The sequence below is a fragment of the Pteronotus mesoamericanus genome, unplaced genomic scaffold, assembly GCF_021234165.1.
Source record: "Pteronotus mesoamericanus isolate MK-2021 breed Mesoamerican mustached bat unplaced genomic scaffold, CSHL_Meso_final contig_82, whole genome shotgun sequence".
Lineage (NCBI taxonomy): Eukaryota > Metazoa > Chordata > Mammalia > Chiroptera > Mormoopidae > Pteronotus > Pteronotus mesoamericanus.
Genome location: NW_026555265.1, coordinates 4,357,968 through 4,380,974, shown reverse-complemented (window position 1 = coordinate 4,380,974; position 23,007 = coordinate 4,357,968). Strand labels below are relative to the sequence as shown.

At 37.8% G+C, this 23,007-nt stretch overlaps 1 protein-coding gene across 4 annotated transcripts in view; it reads right to left on the bottom strand.

Moving 5' to 3' along the window:
- Positions 1-23,007, bottom strand: part of TP63 (tumor protein p63) — a 219,811-nt gene that overhangs the window by 2,698 nt on the left and 194,106 nt on the right. For 2 of the 4 annotated variants that reach the window (XM_054585118.1, XM_054585119.1), the window contains exons 9-13: positions 20,970-21,052; positions 17,889-18,025; positions 4,609-4,766; positions 2,264-2,408; positions 815-908 (exon numbers count right to left, since the gene is read on the bottom strand). In XM_054585118.1, the coding sequence (XP_054441093.1) occupies positions 815-908; positions 2,264-2,408; positions 4,609-4,766; positions 17,889-18,025; positions 20,970-21,052 (617 nt within the window). Of the gene's footprint in view, positions 1-814; positions 909-2,263; positions 2,409-4,608; positions 4,767-11,260; positions 12,029-17,888; positions 18,026-20,969; positions 21,053-23,007 lie in introns of those variants that run through there. The other 2 variants (XM_054585117.1, XM_054585116.1) reach the window with 1 other exon arrangement.

The following is a 23,007-nucleotide window of genomic DNA, read 5'->3' as shown; positions in this document are numbered from 1 at the left end:
TCAAGAAGTGGTTTAGGAAAAAAACGTCCCCTTCCATCCAGCTTGCTCCAAAATACAAATCAAAGAATATAAAAGCTAGAAGAGCATGATTTTGAACCCAGCTAGGTTAACTGAGGCCCAGAGAGGCAAAGCGATAACCGTAAGTTTACACTGCTACTAAAAAGCAGAGATGGGATTTAAACCCATGACCAGTGATCTTTCCCAACATTCAGGGATGTCTGAGCCCTATTCTGACAGAACTGAAGATAAAGGAACATATGGTTCTCACTGAGAGGAGCAGTTGAATCCCCTTAAGGTCCTAGGTTAAGGAAAGGCAGAAAAGGCCAGTTAACAGAGTTAAAGACCAGAAGTTTACATCTCAGGGTTGTATTCCTGCTTTTGTCAGCCACCCAGCATGGCAAATGACTATATTGTTGTCTCTCCATGTTTTAAAGTGAGAAAAATATCACCTGCTTCCTGCTATCCTCCTGGGATCTAACACCAATTAATAAGAACATCCCAAAAGTTCTCGGCATTTAGAGATTATAAATTTCCTGAAGGTGGGAATTAGATCTCTTTCTCATTCTGTATATAGTATGCATGCAACAGATAACTGATCAGACAAGCTGAGAAAGGTTGATGGCTAAGCATCTCATATGTATATGCTGAGGTCTGGGGATCTTTCTAATATGGCTATGGATTTCATCCAAACTGAATATTAGGGGTATGACAAAAACAAATTTTAAAGCCAGGGGGATTAAACTAGAAGGTGGATGTCACCAGAGGGAGGAAATGGAGAAATAAAACTCAAGAGAAAAGTCTAACAGTTACTTACATCCATGGAGTAATGCTCAATCTGATAGATGGTGGTCAGCCCCTGGGTCGTGAAATAGTCCAGACATGATGAACAGCCCAACCTCGCTAAGAAACTGCAGTGGGAGGAGGGAAGAGGAAGGAGGAAACAGAAAAAGAAAGTTCACCCCAACTGCATTGGCGAGATAAAGGAAAACCCAACATTTCGCCCTGGGATGTCCTACAGAGGAGACTAGAGATAGATAAAATATATGTGATTCTTGGATTTGGGATTTGGGCGTAATTAGTGACTTCAACTTTAGGTCTAGAATAATTAAAATCAACTGTAAGGATTCCTACAGGGCAGCAATTTTCAAATGGTGACTGAATTCTAAGGGGCTCTATATAAGTGCTTTAGAAGCCATTGCAGGGGGTAAAAGGAAGGAGTCCAGCCGTCAGGTTCTCAGCCCTCTTGCCTCCCGACTCTTCACTTCAAAAAGAGCATCTCCACTTTGTTTTGTATATGAGGGTTCTGAGGTTGGTTCTGAGAATGGAACGTGTGCTTAGGATAGGTTCATGAAACTAAGGTAAATTATAGGCCACTCTATGCCATGAAGTCATCAATGCTTTTTGATTTTTTGTCCTCCTCAGAATACAGACACTCTCCTTTTTTGGTGCTGGTCTCAGACTGATGATGCTACCACTGTCTGTCACAGAGCCAGATGCTGGGTGGAATAAAGTTGTGCATTTCACCATCCCTCTGACTGATGCTGCTAGTTTTATTGCATCAATCACATTGAGATCAACACACATTATTCACGCAGCCAAATGAAAGATTCTTTCTGCCCATGACACAGGGCAGACAATGTGCCCTAGGCATGAGATTTGAGCACATAGTCTTGCCTCTGTGCGAAATAGATCTTTCAGGCTTCATGCATTTCTCTCTCTTTGCTATCTGGACTCCTTTGCCTTGAGTGTTCCCATTTCCCATATAGCAAAGCAGCAGAGGCCATCAGCTCCTTGAAAGTCCCTGTCGTTTTTGCTAACATGAAAACCTTTTATGGGCATGCAACTTCAAAATAATCATCCCATAGTGGCTGAGAGCTATGAGGCCTAGAGAGCAGAAAAGGGAGCAAGATAGCAAGTTTACTGCCTTTTTGGGAACCCCAGCCCTGGGCACCAATTTGAAGGCCAAAACTGACAGTGTAAAAACGTGAGGAGGAAGTAGGGAGCAAGTGAAGCTGGGGGAAGAGGCATGAAAAATTATATGCCTATAAAATTATATTTTCACTTTTCCCCATGTTGATTATAGTGATGTTCCTTGATTATACACTGCTGATCACGCCACAGATCAGAGATAATAGCAGCTGAACTTCAACCACAGGGCTGCTTTCTTTCTTTCCAACTGTGCTATTAACTTTGGATAGTGTCCACCCTCCACCACCCAGAGATGCTTAGGACAGGCCCCCGGGGGCACATGCTGTGGACTCACCTGACAAGGCTGCAATCTGTGGGGTACGGAGGTGGGGGGGTGCAGTGGGAGGTGGATGGCATGGAGAGTGGGGGAGGGAGGGCCTGGGTGGGGCTGAGTCCATTCATGTCTCCAGCCATTGGCATGTGGGTGCCCATCATAGGAACTGAACGGAAGCAGGAGGAACAGAGAGGGTTACTGCCATCATCATGTACCAGCATCCCAGTGGTCCGTCCTTCCTGGTTTAATGTACCTAATCTACCTATAGTCCTTTTTAGTCTTATCTCTCACTATACCCCTTCAAGCACCCTACATGTCATCAATCAGAATAGTCACCAAACTAAAAACTGATTACATACCTCTTGACCTTTATACAGTCTCTTGGGACAGTCTCTTCCCACTTCTTTCTCTAGTTCTAAAGCTCTATCCAATTGCTCATTGCTCCCGATGTTAATATTTTCCTCACTGCATCTGCCTTCATGGGTTATAGTTTTGTCTCTTTCACTAGACTAATCTCCTCAAACATGGAGATTAGACATTACCTATCTAGATCTCCATAGATCTGAGCACAGTGACTGGTAAAGAGCAGATGCTCAGTCAACTTAGGTTAACTGAACAAATGAACAAATCTGCCAATGAGGGAGTTATATTTATTTGGGAATAAGAATAGGAGGATGTATTGTCATATTTGTAGAGAATCATAAACCTAATAGGGAAGAATGAAATTAAAAATTCTAGCTCTTTCTTATGGTCCATTTCAGGATTGTATTTGGGAACACCATCAACACACTAATTTTTTTTTTTTTTACACTAAACCATAAACTGTGAACATTCACTTACAGAGAAGAGAAGCTTAATTTCAATTATATTTATGAAACAATCTTTGTCTCCAGGTAGAACAAAAAAGATCAAAACTACTTATCTATAAAAATATGAGATGTCATTTGCTTCTACTTTAGTGAGTAGTAGAGTGCCAAAGGGAAAAGACCTCTGCCACTAACTGGCCAGCTATAGAGCACAGGACTACTATGTCTCATTGGTTTCCCCTCTGACTTTCCTGACAACAGCAAAGGAAAATTGTGACATATAAGGAATAAAAAGTGCACAAATCATATTACACATATGTGAAGGATCATTATCATTACTATTATTTGGTCATCCCTAGAAAAATTTGAGGACTCTAGGATCTCATAAAAAAGAAAATTAAGGAAAAAGTAAATGGTCACTCTTTCTTTTATTGTCAAGGAGTCAGGTTTTGAGTCTTAGGTTTCATTTATCCCTACTGAGAGGGCAGTCTGGCTCTCATGTCTTTGTTGCTCTACCACGTACGTCTCCAGCTTATTAAAATCTGAACATGTGCCATCAGACCATAGAGAGTCCCAATTCTACCCAGCCTTAACTTCTTTAAGAAAATCCAGTATCTTCAAAGAAACACTGAAAATACAAAAGGCTTAGTAAAAATGCTGGAAGATTTCAGAAGACAATATTGAGGCACCATTTTATGAAAAGGGGGGAGTTATAGAATACACGTACGGTATTAGGCTCCTGCAGCCCTGAGGTTATTATACATGCTTCTGCATTTTTATCATCCCTTTTCTTTCTTTCAACTTTGGGTATCCACTTTGCTAGATTTAGTTCTGGGGGACAAAATAGTTATATTTACAACAAGACTATATACCTACATACCAGTCACCATCCACTTGGATGTCCAAATCTCACATTGTTTCTTACAGTTATACTTATTTGTTATGAGGCATCTGTGTGTAAATAAGTAAAAGGGAAACTCCTTTCCCTATGTCATTTAGTTACTGATTGTGAACAAAATTTATTAGTCAAGTTGAGAAGGCCAAGATTGCAGGGACACAGAATCATAAAATATTAAATATGCAGAGTGATGATTTTAGGAATGAGAAGCTGAGCTTTAGAGCAAAGAGATGTGCTATTCCTAGTTACACAGCTAACATTGCAATAGAGTCCTGACTATAATATATTTTAGATTTTAAGTCTACCACACCACACTACTTCTCACATGTTGGATATATTTGCCTTTGACTATTCCAAAGGATTTAGGAGGTGAGACTTTATCCAAGTTGATAAGGGGTGGGCTATTCTTTTCACATAGATTCTACCCCTTCTAAAGAAAGAGCCTTCTTCATCTCTACCAATGTACTTTGTAAGGAACCACACACCTCAAAAGCAAGAAAATGTTTACCGTGAGAAACCCAAGCCACTCGGCTTGGACTTGTTCTGTCCTACTGTGTCTCACTTAGCTTAAGAGCAAGCCTTTTCCCCATCCCGGAGAAGAGTCTTCCTCTCACACTAGCCCTGTGGGTCCTTCAGCCACCACTAAAGGGAGATGCTCTTACTGTTGGTTCCCATGCCATCAGGAATGGTGGTGGGAGTGAGGGCGTTGCGCTGCTGAGGGTTGATAAGCTGGCTCACGGAAGGCAGCTTGTTCATGCTGTTCATTTTGTTCAGAGGTGGGGAGCTGTTACCATATGAAGACTGAGACTGCATCGAGGTCCTGGGAACACAAAGATCAGAATGATGGTGAGCATGGGACACTGAAGAGTGGGGACCGGTCATTTTCAACAGGTTTCAGGTTAAAACATGGCCTTAAACTCTGTAATTGCAAAACTATTCCTTCAGAATCGATGACAAGAAGTTATCTGCACTTCCACCTGAGACCTTTTTCTGACTAGGGAAGGGTCACAATGCTATCATCAAATCTTATTTTTCTTGAATGTGCAGAGTACAAAGTTGAATATCTTCCTAAAGCATCTCCTTTGTGAGAGGGAGAATTGCACTCTCCTCTTTATCATTTCTTCTGTCCTTTTGCCCTTGCTTGCCTCTCAACTTAAACAAGTTTAAAAATCAGTGAGGGAAAAGAACTGAGTGAAAACTCAAAGGCTTACGAAAGATACAGAGATGCCAAGCTCAAATGGTAACCGAGGCATTTCATTTGCAGCTTCCTAGGCCATTTGGGATGTGCAGAAAATAACTGCAAAGCCAATCAATCAAATGGGGCCTTTGGCAGCAGAGTCTGCTTTTATGCAGAGGCCTCAACATGGAAGTGTGGACTTGTCAGTTTAGATGTTCAAGGGCCATAGAGGAACCATTTGGAATGTCAACAGCCGCTGTTTGCAGTGGAGCCCTGGAGCCCAAACAACTGTTTTGTTGACGTTCCACAAGTCCCCTGGGACACAGAGGAAAAAAAAAAAAAAAGTTTTTCATTCAGCATCACTTCAATTTGGAAATTTACTAGAATTGGTTTGTCATACTATGCATTATATTACATATGATATTCCTGACTCAAATGCCATTCCTAAATCCTCCTTTGAATATAGAACTAATGATATCTACTAGAATCAGGACAGGTTGTAAAGTCAGAAAATGGGAATTTAAGTCTCCCTCCAGCATACAGTAAGAAGCTATAAGTCCCAGTGCAAGCCAATAAACATCCCTGCCTTTGTCTTCTCATAGGAAAACTGTATATACTAAATACATATATGTTCTTGCTGCAGGAATTAGATGCTAGGGGAAAGAAAACTAATAAGAGGTAGGTGCATCTTTGAGAAGCTCATAGGGCAATGGATACATGGAGATAATAATCCAACCTACCTTGTAAGGTTGTAATGAAAACTGAAAAAGATAATATGAAAAACTTTATAGACCATGCGGCATTAACAGTGAATAATTATTGTGACCATAGAATGAATATTATGCTTTGAGCATGTTTCTAACCTTTGATGGGAAAAGCTCCCCTTTTAGACTTATCAACAAAATGTATTATTGTGTTTCTGTTTGTCTCCTCCCTGCTGCTGTGATATTTATATTAGAGGAGAGAGAAATGATGTTTCTTTCCTTTGTATTTGCATATATACATGTGTATGTATGTATATACACTAACAACTATATATAAAATACAAATCTTGAAGGCTCCATAAATGAACCCAGTTTTCAAACAAACATGGTAGAATAATGTTTGAAAACATAATAAAAATGGTTCTAGCACTTAAGTGTTACAGTTGTACACTTGGCTTTTGAAGCTGCCACACTTGTTCTTCATAATTACACAAAACAGGGATAACCCTATTCCATGGCTAGGGGAATTCAAACATTATGCTCTATACGTATTGGCATAAATGTGCATGAAAATTAATATACAATTAACAATTCAGTTGCATACTACCATCACTGCTGTTAAGGTAGGAAGGCATTGATTTTTCTTTGTAGTCCTTCTCAAGAAATCAAAATTACAGATAGATCCATGTTGTATAAACAGATATTTATATAAGCTCTCCCAATTCAGAGATAGTTCAGGTTATGAAACTCTCCTTTATTCATTTTCTGAAAGATTCTCACATCCCTGTGGAGGAGGCCATGGTATAGCAGGGGAGGGATGGGAAAAAGTTATTATGCCTATTTTAAAGATAGGTCAATATAAATCTCTAAGAAAAAATGTGCCCTAGTCACACATTGCTAAATGATGAGTAGGGGGGGTCTCCTGGCTCCAACTCCAAGAGGTTTTTTTTCTTTTTCTTTCCCCATTCTGTGGCACCTTCCCAGAAATAAGATAGTGGTGTGCAACAGATCACAAAATCAAGAAATAGATGAAGTTACCCTGGCTGGTGTGGCTCAATGGATTGAATGTTGGCCTGAGAACCAAGGGGTCGCTGGTTCAATACCAAGTCAGGGCACATGCCTGGGTTGTGGTCCAGGTCCCCAGTAGGGGGTGTACAAGAGGCAACCACACATTAATGCTTTTCTCCCTCTTTTCCTCGCTTCTCCTCTCTCTGGAAATAAATAAATAAAATCTTAAAAAAAAGAAATAGTGAAATCATAACAGAAATGTAGGAGACTTAGATAGATCAGGGAGCAAGGGATATAGTAACGGGAGCTCCCCAGTTATCATAGAATCTACTGCATAATTGTGTAGGAGTCAGCACATTTGGATATACTTAGGAACACCTGTAAGTCCATATCAAAGTGCGGGAAAGCACAAGCAAAGTGGCCAAGAGATGTTTTGTCAGGTGCTTTTTCTTTTAGCTTTGCCCACTGCAATTACCTAGGAGGCCTGTTTGCCTGGACGCCAGAGGCAGTTGATCCTGTGTGACCTAAAGAGACCACGATCTATCTCTGCCACTCCACCAAATCAGTCAAATGTACAAGAGCTGATGGAAGCATTATTTGAACCATTAATGTCCACCATTAGGGAAATAAAAGTATATTTAAAAGCTTTGCATTTTCCCTAGACTCTCAGTTATAGTAAATGCCTTTTTCCAAATCCTGTTACAAGTCTTCCCTTTCATGTTCTGTTTTTTGTTTTTGTTTTTGTTTTTTTTACCATTTTATTAGTTCATTTATTATAAGCCACCTAAATTACTTTTGAGATAAATCGGTTAGAAACCTCAGATGAACAAAAAAGGAATATGAATTTTGGGGTTAACCAAAACATCTGGAGTAACCTTCTGAAGTTGAGACAAATTAATTGACTATGTTATGCAAATGTCTTCAGTCTCATTTTCTTAATCTGTACAGCAGCCATTATATACATTCTAGAAGAGTTGCTATGAAGATTAGATTATGTAAGATCTCTGGAAATTTTCATGTAATTTGTAGGTGCTCAGGAAACATTGGTTACCTTTACTCTTCCCCTCAAGCCCCAAATGTTTAATGCTTTAGAGATTGGTTAAGGGGATAAGAGGTATAAATTTAAGAATAGGAGAAAGTGGCAAGGATTCTTAATTGAGCAAATAGAAATTAGGATGAGTGAATGAGTGGGAATAAGAGAGTCTGAAAAGGTCAGAAATTCTGAATACTTCTCCTTTAATGTAGAAGTGAGTATGAAAGCCAGAAGGGGGAAAGGCCAGGATAGTCTGTTTAATATTAAGTTTACAATGTCTGACGTACAAAGAATATTCTGATAATCTCTATGTGCTGTGGAAAAGCAAACAAGGCTGAACAAATTTGTGGCCCTGAAGACCCACCTTTAAAATTTTTTTTTCCTTTACAAATATAATGTCACAGTCCTTGAGTAGACAATCCCAAAGACTGATGGTGAATCTGAAGAGCTGAGCAACATATTCAAGGACAACAGGACCTGTGCCATAATGGTTTTCATACCCCACCCTGACCACCACCAAATCAAAACAAAACAAAAAATAAAAAAGTAAGAACATAGCTCTTTTTGAAAATTAACAAAGTATAAGCCTCAGGCTGTTTTCTCTGGAGATATACTATATTTTCCTAGGAATCCAACATAACAGCAATGTAAAAAGGCATGTTTCATTCATTTCTACTTTTGTGGTGAGATTCTGGTAAAGTGAAGCCCCAATTCTTAATTCTAATAGTTTAGGCTTCTGTATACATTGCTAAGATTAAATTCAGTATCTCAGAGCTGTGACTGACATTTAGATCATCCAAGATTAGAGAGCACATTTTCTGATTCTAAGTTCAGTGACTATCTTTGTGGTAGAGTCAAAATTCTTGGGAAGACACAAATTCAACGTCATCTTTACCACTTTGCTGCAGATGCCTAGAATTCCATCAAAAGAATCCTTCTTTTGCCTTAATTCTTCCACTGCCAATTAAAAAGCAACTTTTTAGTATAATTTAGTGATACCTCAGAGTAAACCAATTTCACCAAACCATTTCTGCAGTACAAATCTGAGAGGAGCAGAGCAAAACACCCGTAGTACAAGGAAGGTCATACATAACAAGGCAAGACATGAACCATCAGAAAATGATTGTTTCTTCTCTAAATTTTTGCCCACTACTCACTTTCTTGTACCCTTTCTCACTAGCTGGATAATTTTGCTTCTAAATACAAAAGACAACATTTTAATTTCCAGACAGATCAACCATATCCGTAAAATATTTTCTATCAGTTCAAATGTGTGAATTTATAGAAAGATCACCATAAATACATCAATATACTTACATAAAATAAGGTAAAGAAAAAAACTTATGAAGCAAACATTAAAGAACTAAACATATGCATTAACCCTGTATGGGATTTGTAAATCAAAATTATTAAAATACTTTGCAAATGTAACAAGATCATCTTATTTTACTAATATACTTTTATTTCAAACATAATGATATTTTTTCTTAAGTATTGCTTAAGCCCTAAATTAATTATTTTCATTTAGAACAATTGTTTTTGAAGCTTAAATACAATTATTCAAAGATGGCAATATATTGTTATTTCTTTAAAAAAAAGTATTGAACATTACCGTCAACTAAAATTTTTGTATAAAAGTTTTCTAATGCCTATGTCACAGAAATCAAACTATTTAATAATTTTGGATGTGATTCAAATGCCTTTTGGTAAACTTAACAACTTAAGATGTAACTCAAGACTTGTTCAAAGATGTGAACAAATGATAATGGGTTGGCCAAAAGTTCATTTGTTTTTTTTCCCATTAGATGACTCCAGCAGCGCTTAGCTGTCCTTAACATCATTTGAAAAAAATGTGTGTGTCTTGTAACAGCTGTCATATCAGCATGTATTTAAAAATAAACTTACCAAAATTGGTGAATTTTTGTGTAGCATTTTAATATTGAAGATGGAAGAAAATAAGCAACATTTTCAGCATATTATGCTTTATTTTTTCAAGAAAGGTAAAAATGCAACCAAAATGAGAAAAAAAATGTGTGTAGTGTATGGGAAGGTGCTGTGACAGATCAAATGTGTCATAAGTGGTTTGCAAAGTTTCATGCTGGAGATTTCTCATGGGGTGATGCTCCACAGTCTGGTAGATCAGTTGAAGTTGACAGCAATGAAATGGAGACATTAATTGAGAACAATCAATGTTATACCATGCAGAAGATAGCTGACATACTAAATATACCCAAATAAATAAAGTTACTGGTGAAAATGAAAAATGCATCTTTTATTTTACAGAAAAAACTAAATGGGCTTTTTGGCCAACCCGATACTATAATGCATGGTTCCTTACGATGAAATTAAATACACAGCACTGAAGTATATTTTCAAGCTAGGGTAGGCATTGCAATTTAGTTTTAGGACTGATGATCTTGATACAGAAAATCTTAAATAAAAACAGGAAATACTGATAGAGTGTAAACAGAACAAAAGTAACTTTTCTATTATTCTTTTTCTTTAGACTTACGCATGGTAGGTATAGGTACTTGAACTTAAACAAAAATATTCTAGTATTTAAAGAATTTTTTAAAAAACAAGAGAGGCAGAAAAGAAAAAAACTGCAAGATAAACCAAGATGCAAAAGTTTATTGAAAATTAAAATCACACATCCATAAAGCAACATCCTCAATAACAAGAAATCATTTTTTTGGTGACACAGAGTCAAGAGCTGGTGACATGGTGTGGGGAGATGAGGGAGAAAGGAGGTTCCTAAACTGTTTAAGTCTTTACATTACTTTAAAATATGTTTTTAAAATAGAAAGAAATAGATTCTCTAAATTCTTTAAACAAAATATAGGAAGGAAGGAAAGAAATAAAAGGGAAAGGAGGGGAAGAGAGGAAAGGGGAGTGGAGGGAGGGTAGGAAGGGAGGGAGGAAGGGAGGGAGGAAGGGAGGGAGGAAGGGAAGGAAGGAATGAAGGGAGGGAGGGAGGGAGGGAGGGAGAAAACTATCAACTCTGTCTAAATTTAATTTTTAGGCCAAGAGTGTTGATTTCAACATGTGTCTGCTTGGACATCTCATAAACAAAACACCGGGCTCCTGGACAAAGGAGTTTGAGCAATGTCAGCAATACGGCTAGTGTTACAGTAGAACAGAGGAATAGGAGTACCAATCAAACGCATTAATCATAGATTTGGTGACAGGACTTGGAACTCCATTTTGGGAATTGAAGAGTGTTATATAACTGCCTAGAACAACATTACTGGAGTGGTTTTACCCTCCTATTAAAATAACAAAATAGGTTTACCTGCCTTCGTATCTAAACGACAGTTTTGGGCGGTAAGTCTCCAGGGTTTCCATGAGCAAGGAAGATTGTCATAGATCCTGACATACAGTGGCAAGGGTGGGGTTGGACATGGCCATTAGTGAACTTTCTACCTACATATCAGGAGAGGATACTAATAATGCAAGTTCTTAAAAAGAATGAAAGAACATCTCCTACACTAGCTACTTACAGTAATTTTCACCTCTCTGCCCAGCAGTACACCTGACACCTTAGTTTACTACTTGCAATGTTACTGCATGACCAGCATTAAAAGGGCCTGAATGAATCTCTCAGTCACCTATAATTTACTTATACACAGACAATAACAACTTTTTTCTCCTTTTCTTAAAAAGACATCTTAAGTTTGAGACCAGCTCAAAAGCTTCTTTATGAGTTTTAGAAACACAACAGAATGTAACAGAAAAGGGTTCTAATAAACATCTTAACGCCCCTTCCCAACCAAAGCTCCTTCCTCCAAAGGAACAACACAAAAACTCATAAACACAGATGTTCCTGACTGGTCAATGCTAGATCTAAGGATACAGAATCTGAAGAAAATGTCCTTCTTTGCAAAGTTTTGAGTCCCTTCAAAGGTTTTTTCACTAGTGACTTTGAGCAGTTGTGTCTCTGAGCCAGAGTCTTCAAGTCCTGCTTACAAGGGCTGGATACACACATGAACACACACACAAACACACAGAAGCACAACAAACACACACAAAATACAAATAAGGGGCTTTACGGGTACACTGATCGGTTTGGGGGGTTGGAATGTCTAAAGAAGACGTCAGATTGTTTTGGAGTCTCTCTCCTGGGCTCCACAAGCTCATTCCTGAAGCAGGCTGAAAGGAGACTGCAGAGAGGAACCAGAGAAAACAAAAGATGAAAGCTTAGGACTTCATATATTCAAATCAACTGAATACAGAAACACATCCTCCTACGTTCATGATCATAGGATAGAAAAGAATGCCCATAAAGCTATTTTTGCTCCTTCTTCTTTATTCTCTTTTAAAATTATGCAGAGATGATTTCTCAAGATTTTTATGAAGAAAAAATTAGGTAAGGTGGTGGTAATTAATCAGAATGATCTGAATCACCTATAATTTTTTTTTTAAATGCATTTTCCTAGCTCCCTTCTGAGACCAGGTTGGGGGTCATGTATATATATTTTTAACAAGCTCCACAGTGATCCAGGTGAGAACTACTGAGACAAAGTAGGTCAAGGTGCTCAGCACAATGCTTGGCATATTGGACTTGATTATTTGAAAAAGGGAATGCAGAGACAAGAATTAATCTTTTGAAAAATGTCATCTGCCCAATTAAGATGCCTCATTACTGTTCCTGCCTAGCCTAACTATGAAATATGAAGAAATATGATCTTATCAGGCTGAGGGGCTGCATCATCATGCATTTGTAAAGGACTATTAATGAGCATTTGTATGTGCCCAGATTGAAATGGATAAATATCTTAATCCTTTAGTCACAAACTTGGCCTATAAATGCACATATCAAATACATGAAAGCAACTTTTACATAATTAAGAAATCAATTATGCCACAAAGAGGCCAGGAACAAATCCCTTTATTTTTCTAAAGGTTATGCAATTCCATAAACTGTTTGGAAATTGTTTCCCAACTGGCTTTTAAATCACATTAGGCTATTGCTTGCAAAGGAACAAAGCTATTTTTACTTGGTTAGGGCTGGGATTCAGTAAACCATCTCACCAGCAAGAGCTGGGATCATCTTAAAAAAATATTCCAGAACACAGTAGTAAAGAAGTTATTTACTGTCAACTAAAGGACTATAGCTTTTACTGCTTGTTTGTATATTACATTTGGGGCTTCTTATGGAGTAAGGCCTGAATGAGACAGCACACAGAAATAAGATTTTAGTTATGATAGGAGTGTATGGACCATAGGGGTTCAAACTTTGAGACCTAGAATTGAGATAATTTCTGCAGTGAGATATGAGAGTTTAGAAAAGTGATCTGATCTATCTGCATTTAATTAATCTGAGTTTTTATCCTCATTACTAGTTCAGAGCTAATGAATCTCTGCCCTGACAACTTCCTAACACAGCACCGAAGCTTAGAGAGTAACACTGAGTACACTGTAAAAAACTCGTGCAGTTCTATAAGGTTGAACCACATGGAATTGCCATACTCGTCTTGTTTTTAATCTATGAAACTGGCAATTTTAAACAAATGTTCTGGAAATATGGATTATTTTTAAATAAAACTTAGAAATATGATGTTAATCACATCTAGCATTGAGATTTGTGTCCTCTACCTTCTCCTACATTGATGATCCTGAAAATATTGTCTGCTTCATCCTCAGATACATGAATCTGAGGAAAAAATTATCAACATTTTTGAAGAAAATCATATCCAAATTAGCTTAAAGGGATCAGATTTTACATTGAAACCACAGATGAGTATCAACTGACTGATACAGAGACAGAAAAATGGAAATAGTTGCTTGCTTTTCTCTTATTATTACAACTTTATTAACTAATGAAGCAGACCGGAACATTGCAAAGAGCTGTATCTTCCAAATCTGATTCTCATCTTAGCTTTACTATGAACGGGCCATAAAAATCACAGGTGTAGTTTATTGGGGCCCCAGGGCATTAGAACTACAGTCTTGAAGATCCTGCTCTGCACTAATATTCTCTGACCTGTATTACTAACGAGCCACAACCATTGAGTGATCATAAAGGGAAAGAAAACACTAAGGGCTCCCCAGCAGATCACGCAGTCATATTAAAATTAAAATGAGTCCATCCTGTAGAAGCTCAAAAATACTGTAATTTTTCATGGGAAATCAAGAGTTAGTCCAAGCAAAATTTTAAGTGATGGTGTCCTGAGATCAGAATGGAAGCCAATGAAAATGAAATACAGGAAAAATGAAAAAAAATAGTATTGGTCTAAAACACACAAAAACAATAGATTGCTAAAACGGTGTCAACCGATTCCTGTAAAGCTATCTTAAGAGTTAATGTCCCTTGAAAACATGAAGGTAAGGTATTTAGTTCAAAATGTGTCCAGTTTGTTCTCCCATTGGATTCTGGCCTCTATAAATATAATGTCTGTGTTTATTCCACTGTGAGCAAATCAACTAAAATCATACTTATTTATAAATGGTGAAAAATCCATTTATACCTGTAACAGTTTGATTCACAAAAACTCAGTGTAAATTTAATCCTTCATAAAGCCTATGATCATGAAGGTAACTGGGCAGGAATTTTTGAAAAAGGGTAACCATGCACAAATGAAAATCAAGCAGAGAGAACACACGTAGTGAGTATCTAATAGAAGTAATTAAACTGAAAATATGGTATTCCCACCTTGTAGAAAGTGTATTCCCTTCCCACTAATTTTCCCTCTACTATAAAGAAAAGCACAGAATTGATTCCTTACCAGCATAAACTTGGCACTATATTTTTGGAAGGAAAATCATAGGCTATTGTAGGCATTTCCAAGCTGATTTATTCTTTTCATATGATTGCCAGGGCACTTAATTTCTCTTTTTCTTTGTCTAGTTTTTCATGCTCTCTCTGGGAGATATGCATGAAATAAAAGAGCTGGAAAAAACTCAGCTGAAGAATACAGCAACCGGAGAATTTATATAGATGCATATCAATCATTGGAGAGCCATGTATTTATAATATAACAGAGGCAAAATTAGACTAAATGTCTATATTTTGCAAAGATTTAATCTTACAGTCTGTTAGATTTCCATAGAAAGTTATTACATGCAAAGTTAGATTTTATAAGACTGAGATAGCAACTCAAAATCATGCAATGATACTTTAAATGAACACCCCAGGTAATTATGAGGCTAGTCATTCTTCACCATATATAAGTAGTTACACATGCAAAAAAGTGACAATATATCTCTCAAATCTTTTGGGCTTTTTAAAATAACACAATTTTAAGATACATTTTCTTCTTTGGTGAAATAGATTGCTTTATGGAATAATAATTAGAAAATAATCTCTCTCTAAATAATGCCAGCCAGTCAGATAATAAACACTGGATCACTGATCATTTGCAGATACCAGGCAATGTATTCTCATGTATGCCATGTAAACAAACACAAATAGCACATGTCCTCCACTGACCGAGGTAGATCCTCCTGGCTTGTAAAGCCTATAGAACTATGACACCAAGCTATTCCCCTTATTGTATGATCTACAGAAGCTGTTTAAAATTGTCCCAATTTACATGATGCTGAGAATAAATTTCCAGAGCTTTCTTAAAATTCAAAAGGTGTTCTAGCTATGAATGAATTCATCACTAAATTGTAAACCTATGGGAAGGCAGGACTCCATCTTTCTCATGTCTATCCTTAATGCTTTCACTTAACATATTTTCATTGCTAGTTTGTTATATGAATCAAGTCAATTATTCCAGTCTTAGATGATAATGGGGTTGCATCATTAACCACTTCTTGAGTCTAGAAGGGCATGCCTAACCTTCTGGGACAAAAGAAATCTCTAGTATCTCTCCACTTTAGACCACACATATTAGCATCCAAATATTCCTATTAAAAATTCTGAGCCTTAAGAAACAATGAAGAAAGAGCCACTCATTTATCTGGAATAAGACCTGCAAAATAAAGTGAATGGGCCAAAACTGGCCCATTGGTAAGGAATGTAGTTTACATTTTTAAAGGGTGAGAAAATTCAAAGAAGAAGAATATTTCATGATGTGAAAACTTTATATATAGTACTAATGTTTATATATAGAATATAAATTTTAAGTTTCAGTGACCGTAAAGTAGAGCTTTGCTGCAACAGCCACTCTCATTTGTTTCCATATCGGCTATTGTGGCTTCTGTGCTCCAAGGGCAGGCCGGGACAGCTGCGAGAGTATATGGACCACAGAGCCTACGGTATTTACTATTGGTGTGTTATAGAAAAAAATTGCCAACCCTAAGCTAGAGGTCAGACTTTTTAAACCATACTATTTAATAGGTATTGATTTGGCCTGACAGTACTTTTCCTGGTGACTAGAAAGAAGATCAAAAAGAGGACTACAGAGCAACTAGATCAGCATGATATGCTACTGTGCCATTCTTCTGAGGTCATTTTGGTGGACCCAAACATTTCCAGAATGAACGGGAGGCAATTTGGGAGAGTTTCTTAATACCATAACATGCACATATTGGGGAAGGCTCTTATCCCCCCTGGGTTTGCAAGTGGTATTACAGGTCTGTTTCTTTCATCCCTGTTGTATGATTTTGTAAGAACTAAATCAATTGTTCACTTGAGTATATCAACAAATATTTTCATCTGATATCCTAAAAAAATATAAGGAATTGGCAATGAGAATTTTGTCTGCAGCTTTGAGTTCAAATTCTGGTTTGGAATATTCCCAAGAAATCTCGTGATTAACCTTAAGACGCAGCCTTACTTAAAACCTTAAAATTATGATTTGCAAAACTTTCATGCTAAAAGTAAATGGTGAGATCCCTTCCAGGTACAAAGGTTCTTAAACATTCAAGAGCCTGAAGTCCTTTAAAACAGCACATCTTTTCCATCCCTCCTCTGCCCACCACACGCCCCGTAGCCAACAAGGCTTAAAGGATGTAGCCTGCCTATGAGATGCAGGCCAACATCCTCAACTGCATTTATGTTCATTAAAAAAAGTACAATGAGCCCTCTTTATTATACTCTCCATAGCTCTTTCTATAGTAGCTAATAATATATGAGAGAAATTTATGTGTTGTTTGTTTACATTTCTACTATATAATCTTTGCCTTAGGCAAGGCTGTTTTGGTTTCATTTATTTTTTGCCTGAAGAGTAAAGTCAAATGTTTTAATTACTCAAGTAGGCCCCAAAATGTATACACTTTACACATACTACAGAAACTCTGGCAATATTTTCAGCCCAGACATTGTATTTTAATTAAGCTAAAAAGTGATTTTTCTTAACCACAGAGGGCTAAGTATAAGTAGAGTCCTGACTCATCAATTTCCCTTCTGGTTAGTCATAAAACAGTTAATATCATCCAAGATCCAAGAGTCAAGGTAAAAAATAATATATAAAGGTTGTATGTATTATATGGTTCCAAAACCTGGCCCAATTTAAGCAAAAATGTATTGCTGGAAGACAACCTAGAACAGGGGTGCTAATATATGGCAATATGATGCTTCTTTGCTCTTCTGCATGCAGACATTTCCCCAAGGAACATGCACTGGGTCTCAGAATCATTCCCAACACAGCACTCAAGGAAGTCACTTACTGGTAAAACATATACATTATCCATACTCTATAATGGTTTTTCCCATATGTTGTTTGTGTATATTCCAGGAAACGTACAAGATAACCCATTGGTATGAGGGAAAATTACAAGTTTTGAAATATACACATTATTACTTGAATAGAACTACGTACTCAACATTCTTATATTGATAGATGTGTATGAATTGGGGTAGAGAGATGAGAACTCTGTTAGTGTGAGTCTCTTTGTAATTCAGCTGAAATAATTTGGATTCAATTTCAGAATACAGGCGGAACTTCTGAAAGGAAAGATTATGATAATAAACACCGAAGAATCTTGAAACTGAAAAAGGTGCCCCACATTAGCTCATCTGAACCTATTATTTCCTGCTGTCTCCCAACCTCATCTTCTGCATCACCCACCAATCACCCCAATGTGACATTACTCTTACTAATGCCTCCCAAAATGACACATGGACACACTCACTGTTTCTGAAGTAAATGCTGGTGCTGCTGTTGCTGCTGCTGCCTGTATGTTTCAATCGTGTGCTGAGGAAGGTACTGCATGAGCTCCAGGGATTCTTTGATCTTCAACAGCATTTCATATGTCTCACGGCCCCTCACCTAGGTAAATAGGCAGAAGGAGAGAAGGAAAAATGAAGATCTCTAGAACTCTCGGGACGGCCAATCCTCATTTTTCACAAGCTTTGTGTTGGTGAATTCTGCTACTTGTGAACATTTATTTGTAACACGACAATCAATATCCCGCAGCACTTGGTGGTCATTTGCAGATATGAGCAGAGTGACAAAAATTTGAGCTTCCCATGCATGTTCCAGCTGAGGTTGAACTTGACAAGGCTCTACCTTTTTTTTCCAGTGCTTGTGCTGTGAACATGCATCCTTTCTGCTATTTAGTGCCACATTTTCCACTTTTTTTTTTTTTTTTTTTGGTTTTTGGTGGTGAATTTGCTATTTAAAGTGGTCCTGAGTGTGTGCTGAAGTACTGTCTAGTTTTTTGAGCATTAAGAAGGCTGCGATGTATGTGCCTTATGAAGTAAATACAGGTTAGATAAGTTTCATTTGGGCATGAATATAGTGCTATTTGTTGTGAGTTCAATGTTAACGAGTCAACAGCATATATTAAATAAGATGCCTTTAAACAGAAACATGCATAAAACAAGGTCATATATTGATCAGTTGCTGAAAGTGCTTTGACCAGAGGCTCATAGAAACCTAATCCTGTATTTCCCCTAGGAGCAATGAATGGCCCAGTATTTGCTAGTACAGTGTTTGCAGAGACTTTTTAAAGCATAACTATCACAAATAATGAAAATTACCTGTAACTACCTCTGGAAGGGCAGAAATTTTCAGCTGGGGTAAAATGTGTTTCTCTCTTTAAGACAGCCTCTTAAAAGCTTTAAAAAGTATGACCAGCGCCAGGACTAGAGAGATGCCACCAGGGTACGTTGGGCTCATTGGGAATGAGTGTGTGCCTATTTAAATGTTGCACCCTAGGCACTTCGCTTGCCTCATCCCAGTCCCCACCCATGATATGACCGCCAGAATTTGTCGGAATTCAAAAGGATTTCCTCTGCCTTTTGCTGTATTAACTCCTACGCATCCAGCTCTGGGGTCACCTTCACTGAGAAGCTTTTCCTGATCTCACTCTTGTAGGCTGAGTCTTCAGTCCCTCCTATGTGCTCCCACAATGCCATGCTTAGCTCTGCTGACACGATTATTTCATAACATTATACCTAGTTGTGTCCTCACTAGAAGGCAAACTCTCTGATCTCTAAATGCTTGAGGTCTAGTATAATTGCTACTCAATGAATACCAATCATATTCACGTTATATTAAGAGTTTCTTTTTCTTCACACACTTAGATGTGACTAATTATTTTTTAAAAATTTATTTTTCAATTATAGTTGATATACAACAGTATATTAGTTTCAGGTATACAACTGAGTGATTAGACATTTATATAACTTCCTAAGTAATCACCCTGATTAGTCTTGTACCCTTCTGACACCATACATAGTTATTGTAATATTCCCCACACTGCACTTTATATCCTCATGACTGTTCTTATAACTGGAAAATTGCACTTTTTAATCTTTCACCTTTATCATCCATCATCCTCACCCCTTCCCCCAATCTGGTGACCATCAATTTGTTCTCTGTATTTATGAGTCTATTTCTGTTTTGTGCATTCATTTATTTTATTTTTTAGATTTCACATGTAAGTGAAATCATATGGTTTGACTAATTTTTCACTAAACATAAGATGTAACTGACTACAGGTTACCTCCCTTCACTAGTACAAACTGAAATTTCATTTAAAAAGAGCTTTTCCAGTGATTCCTATGTCAGAAGCTAAAAACATACTAGTTTTTTGGTATTACAGTTGACACTCGAACAACATGGGTTTGAATTAAGTAAGTCAGCTTACACCCAAGCTTTTATTTCAATAAATGTGCAGCTGGCCCTCCATATCCCTGGGTTTCTCATGCATGGATTCAACCAACATGTGATGGAAAACAGTATTTTTGATCCGTGGTTGGGAATCCCTGGATGTGGAGGGCAGACTCTATGCATTGTTCTATGCCATTTCACATAAAGGACTTGAGAATCATAGGATTTTAGTATCTGTGGGTGAGGGGAGGGATGACTGTATTTAGTATGTCAGGATAATGTTTAACTTAAAGTTTACAGGTCATGTTCTATATGTAGCCTGAGAAACATGACACTGAGAATCTTAACTATCTCACTGCCTGATTGTTCTACCAGCAACCAGTCTACCTCCCTGATGGTCAGGACACAAAGAAGGTGGAGAACAGGTATGGCACACCCAAACCTGTTGAGTTGCTTTAGCTTCAATCCCAGGGTGGCAGCTCGCAGTCAAATCTGGCCATGATTGTCTGTGTCTCATGTCAGGTTAGACAGCATCAAGGGCTATATACTGGTTACCAAAACTTTGCTGCCACTCTAGCTGCAAAATACCTAAGGGAATAAGATTTCAACAAACTGCAGCCACAGACTAAAACAGGTACCCTAGGGATCTTGAGAGGACTAATGTTCCTTCTTGGAATGAACAATGCTCTTGCACAACGATTGGGCTAAGTCTTCTGGCCTTTCACATATAACTGGGGATTCTGCCTTGCTTGTCTTTCTTTATAGCACTCTGTAAAAGAAATCACAGTCAATTCTCTATAAATGTTGTATGATTGGCTTTGTGAACTCCTTCTGACAAAATTTTAGTCCTAAATTGGTTTGGCCATTTTGTCTAGGATAATCTTATCATGCTTAAATAATGAAGTGCAAATTAATTTTAAATATTTGAGTAAGAAAAATTCTATTAGGAGAGTAGCTTTGACAGGGTGAGCAGAGGAGCTCATACTATTAATATATTTCAAGACTATCGAGTGAAGGGATTATTTCCTGATTTCTCTGTCTTATCTCACTAACCCCCATTACCCCATTTGCACTGTCACAATAATCAGAAAATGACCACAGAGTAAGAAAAAGAAGGTGAAAATGAAGCAATCATGAATGCCCAAGGGAGACTCACTGGTAAGTATAACAGTTCATCATCTGGGGATCTTCGTTTCTTGATGGATGTCATCTGGATGCCATGTGTGTTCTGACGAAAAGCTGGTGGAGGAAAAGTGCAAGTTTCATCCTGGGATCATTTCAGAAGCAATAATACATTTCCTAAACAGACAACATCACCAGCCATATCTGCGTGATTAGATTTTCTAGTTCTGAGCACCCATTTAATTGGTGATGATTGCATTTACATTAAATACAAACCTAACAATAACGAAGTGGGGGATAACTGAGGCAGAACAAATGAAAGGAAGAATTTTGGGATGCTAGGAAATGGCCTGTGGCTTAAATCTTGCTGCAGGAATCCCTGTGTCTTACTGGCCTGTGTCTGTGAACAGCTGTTAAAGAAAGGAAGATAAATTGGTTCTGTGCTGTATTTTTCAGGTCATTTATCTTCCAAGGTGGTAAATGCATGTTGTAGAGGTTGTCTTGCCAATGCATTCAGCCCTGTGCTTTCATCCTCTCCAGGATAGTATATGCATTACATAACTTCTGACAAGCAGGCTCACTTTCCAGAACCTCAGTTTTTTCTTCAGTAAGTTAAGCTCATACACCCCTGTGGCTTCCAAAACTAGAAACTACATCCAGGATCCAGGGTATAGAGATGATCCTTTCCCCAAAGTTCAGATAATCCATTCTTACTGATATTCATTATTTTGTAAGGCAGCTGAGGTACTAAGGAAACATTATAGGAAGTAGGCCACCAGGCAGCCTCAAGAGCAAAATTAGGGTGGAAATATAATTATATTTATGTTCTTTATATCATCGTATTATATTTAAAATTAATTTATATAATTCATATCCTATGCACATGTAAGGTATTCATATATGAACTTTTGAGGAATAATCAGAGAGAGAAAGAGCCTAATAGGAAGCACAAATCATAATGAACAGATAGAATTTGACAATGACTACATACCATAACATTCCATGGTTCTCCTGTAAAATACAGTATAATTTCTATTTCTTCTGGACACAAATTAGTAATAAAATTAAAAGTCTTTCATGAAATAAGTTACGGTATGGCATGCTTTACAATATTTGTTGTAGTGATATCAGACTTATGCAAGACACCTTCTAGAAACAATCTCCATAGTCAGGGGCCTGTGTGGATCAGTGGTTTTCACCCTTTGTTATCTGAGGGCTGGGCCTTGGCGGGGTGGGGGTGGTGGTGCCTGCGGGTGACTGCAAGTAGAGCAGGGGCCAGAGACCACCCCCAGCTCCTGTTCCCTTCAACTAGAGCCCCTCTGCTTTCTTCCATTTTTCATTGCGGGTTCCTTGAAATACTCCATTTCTGAAAAAGCTTGTCTGCTTGACAAAACAAGTTTGAAAACAACTGACCCAGATTATTAGCCTCACTATTGGTAGGATAACTGAGGTCTCAAAGTCAAGACTCAGTGAAACCCAGAACTGTATAATCTCCAGACCGTGCTCTACAAAATGTGTTCTTACATCTCAATGTCCCCACAGACTCATGAGGTTGGCAGATGTATTTTCAGCCCTTGTGCCCCGTAACAGAAGATGAAGTGGTATCAATAGACTAAGATATTGAATCTCAAACTTTAGCTGGCATTACAGTCACATGGAAGGCTTACTAAACACAGATTGCTGGGCCTCAAACCCAGAATTTCTGATTTAGCAAGTCTTGAAAGTAAAAATTTGCATTTCTCTCCAGTTGTCAGATGAAGCTGATGTTATTGATCTGGGAGTCTCATTTTGAGAGTTGCTGGACTAAGAAATCCTGACAACGCCTGTTTGTTTGTTTGGGTGTTTTTTTGTTTGTTTTTGTTTGTTTTTTTTTTGTTTTTTTGTTTTTTGGTCAAACTGTAATGCACATTTCAAGTCCATCTGAACACCTCCATCCATGTGAGAGCCATTCCCACTGCCCTGGCCCTCACGTCACACTTGCTTCTAGAGTCCTTTGGTCCTATACCAAAGCTTCTCAAATACCATGCCCTGGCCCCTATATCTGGATGTAGACTTAACTCTACTCCATTGGC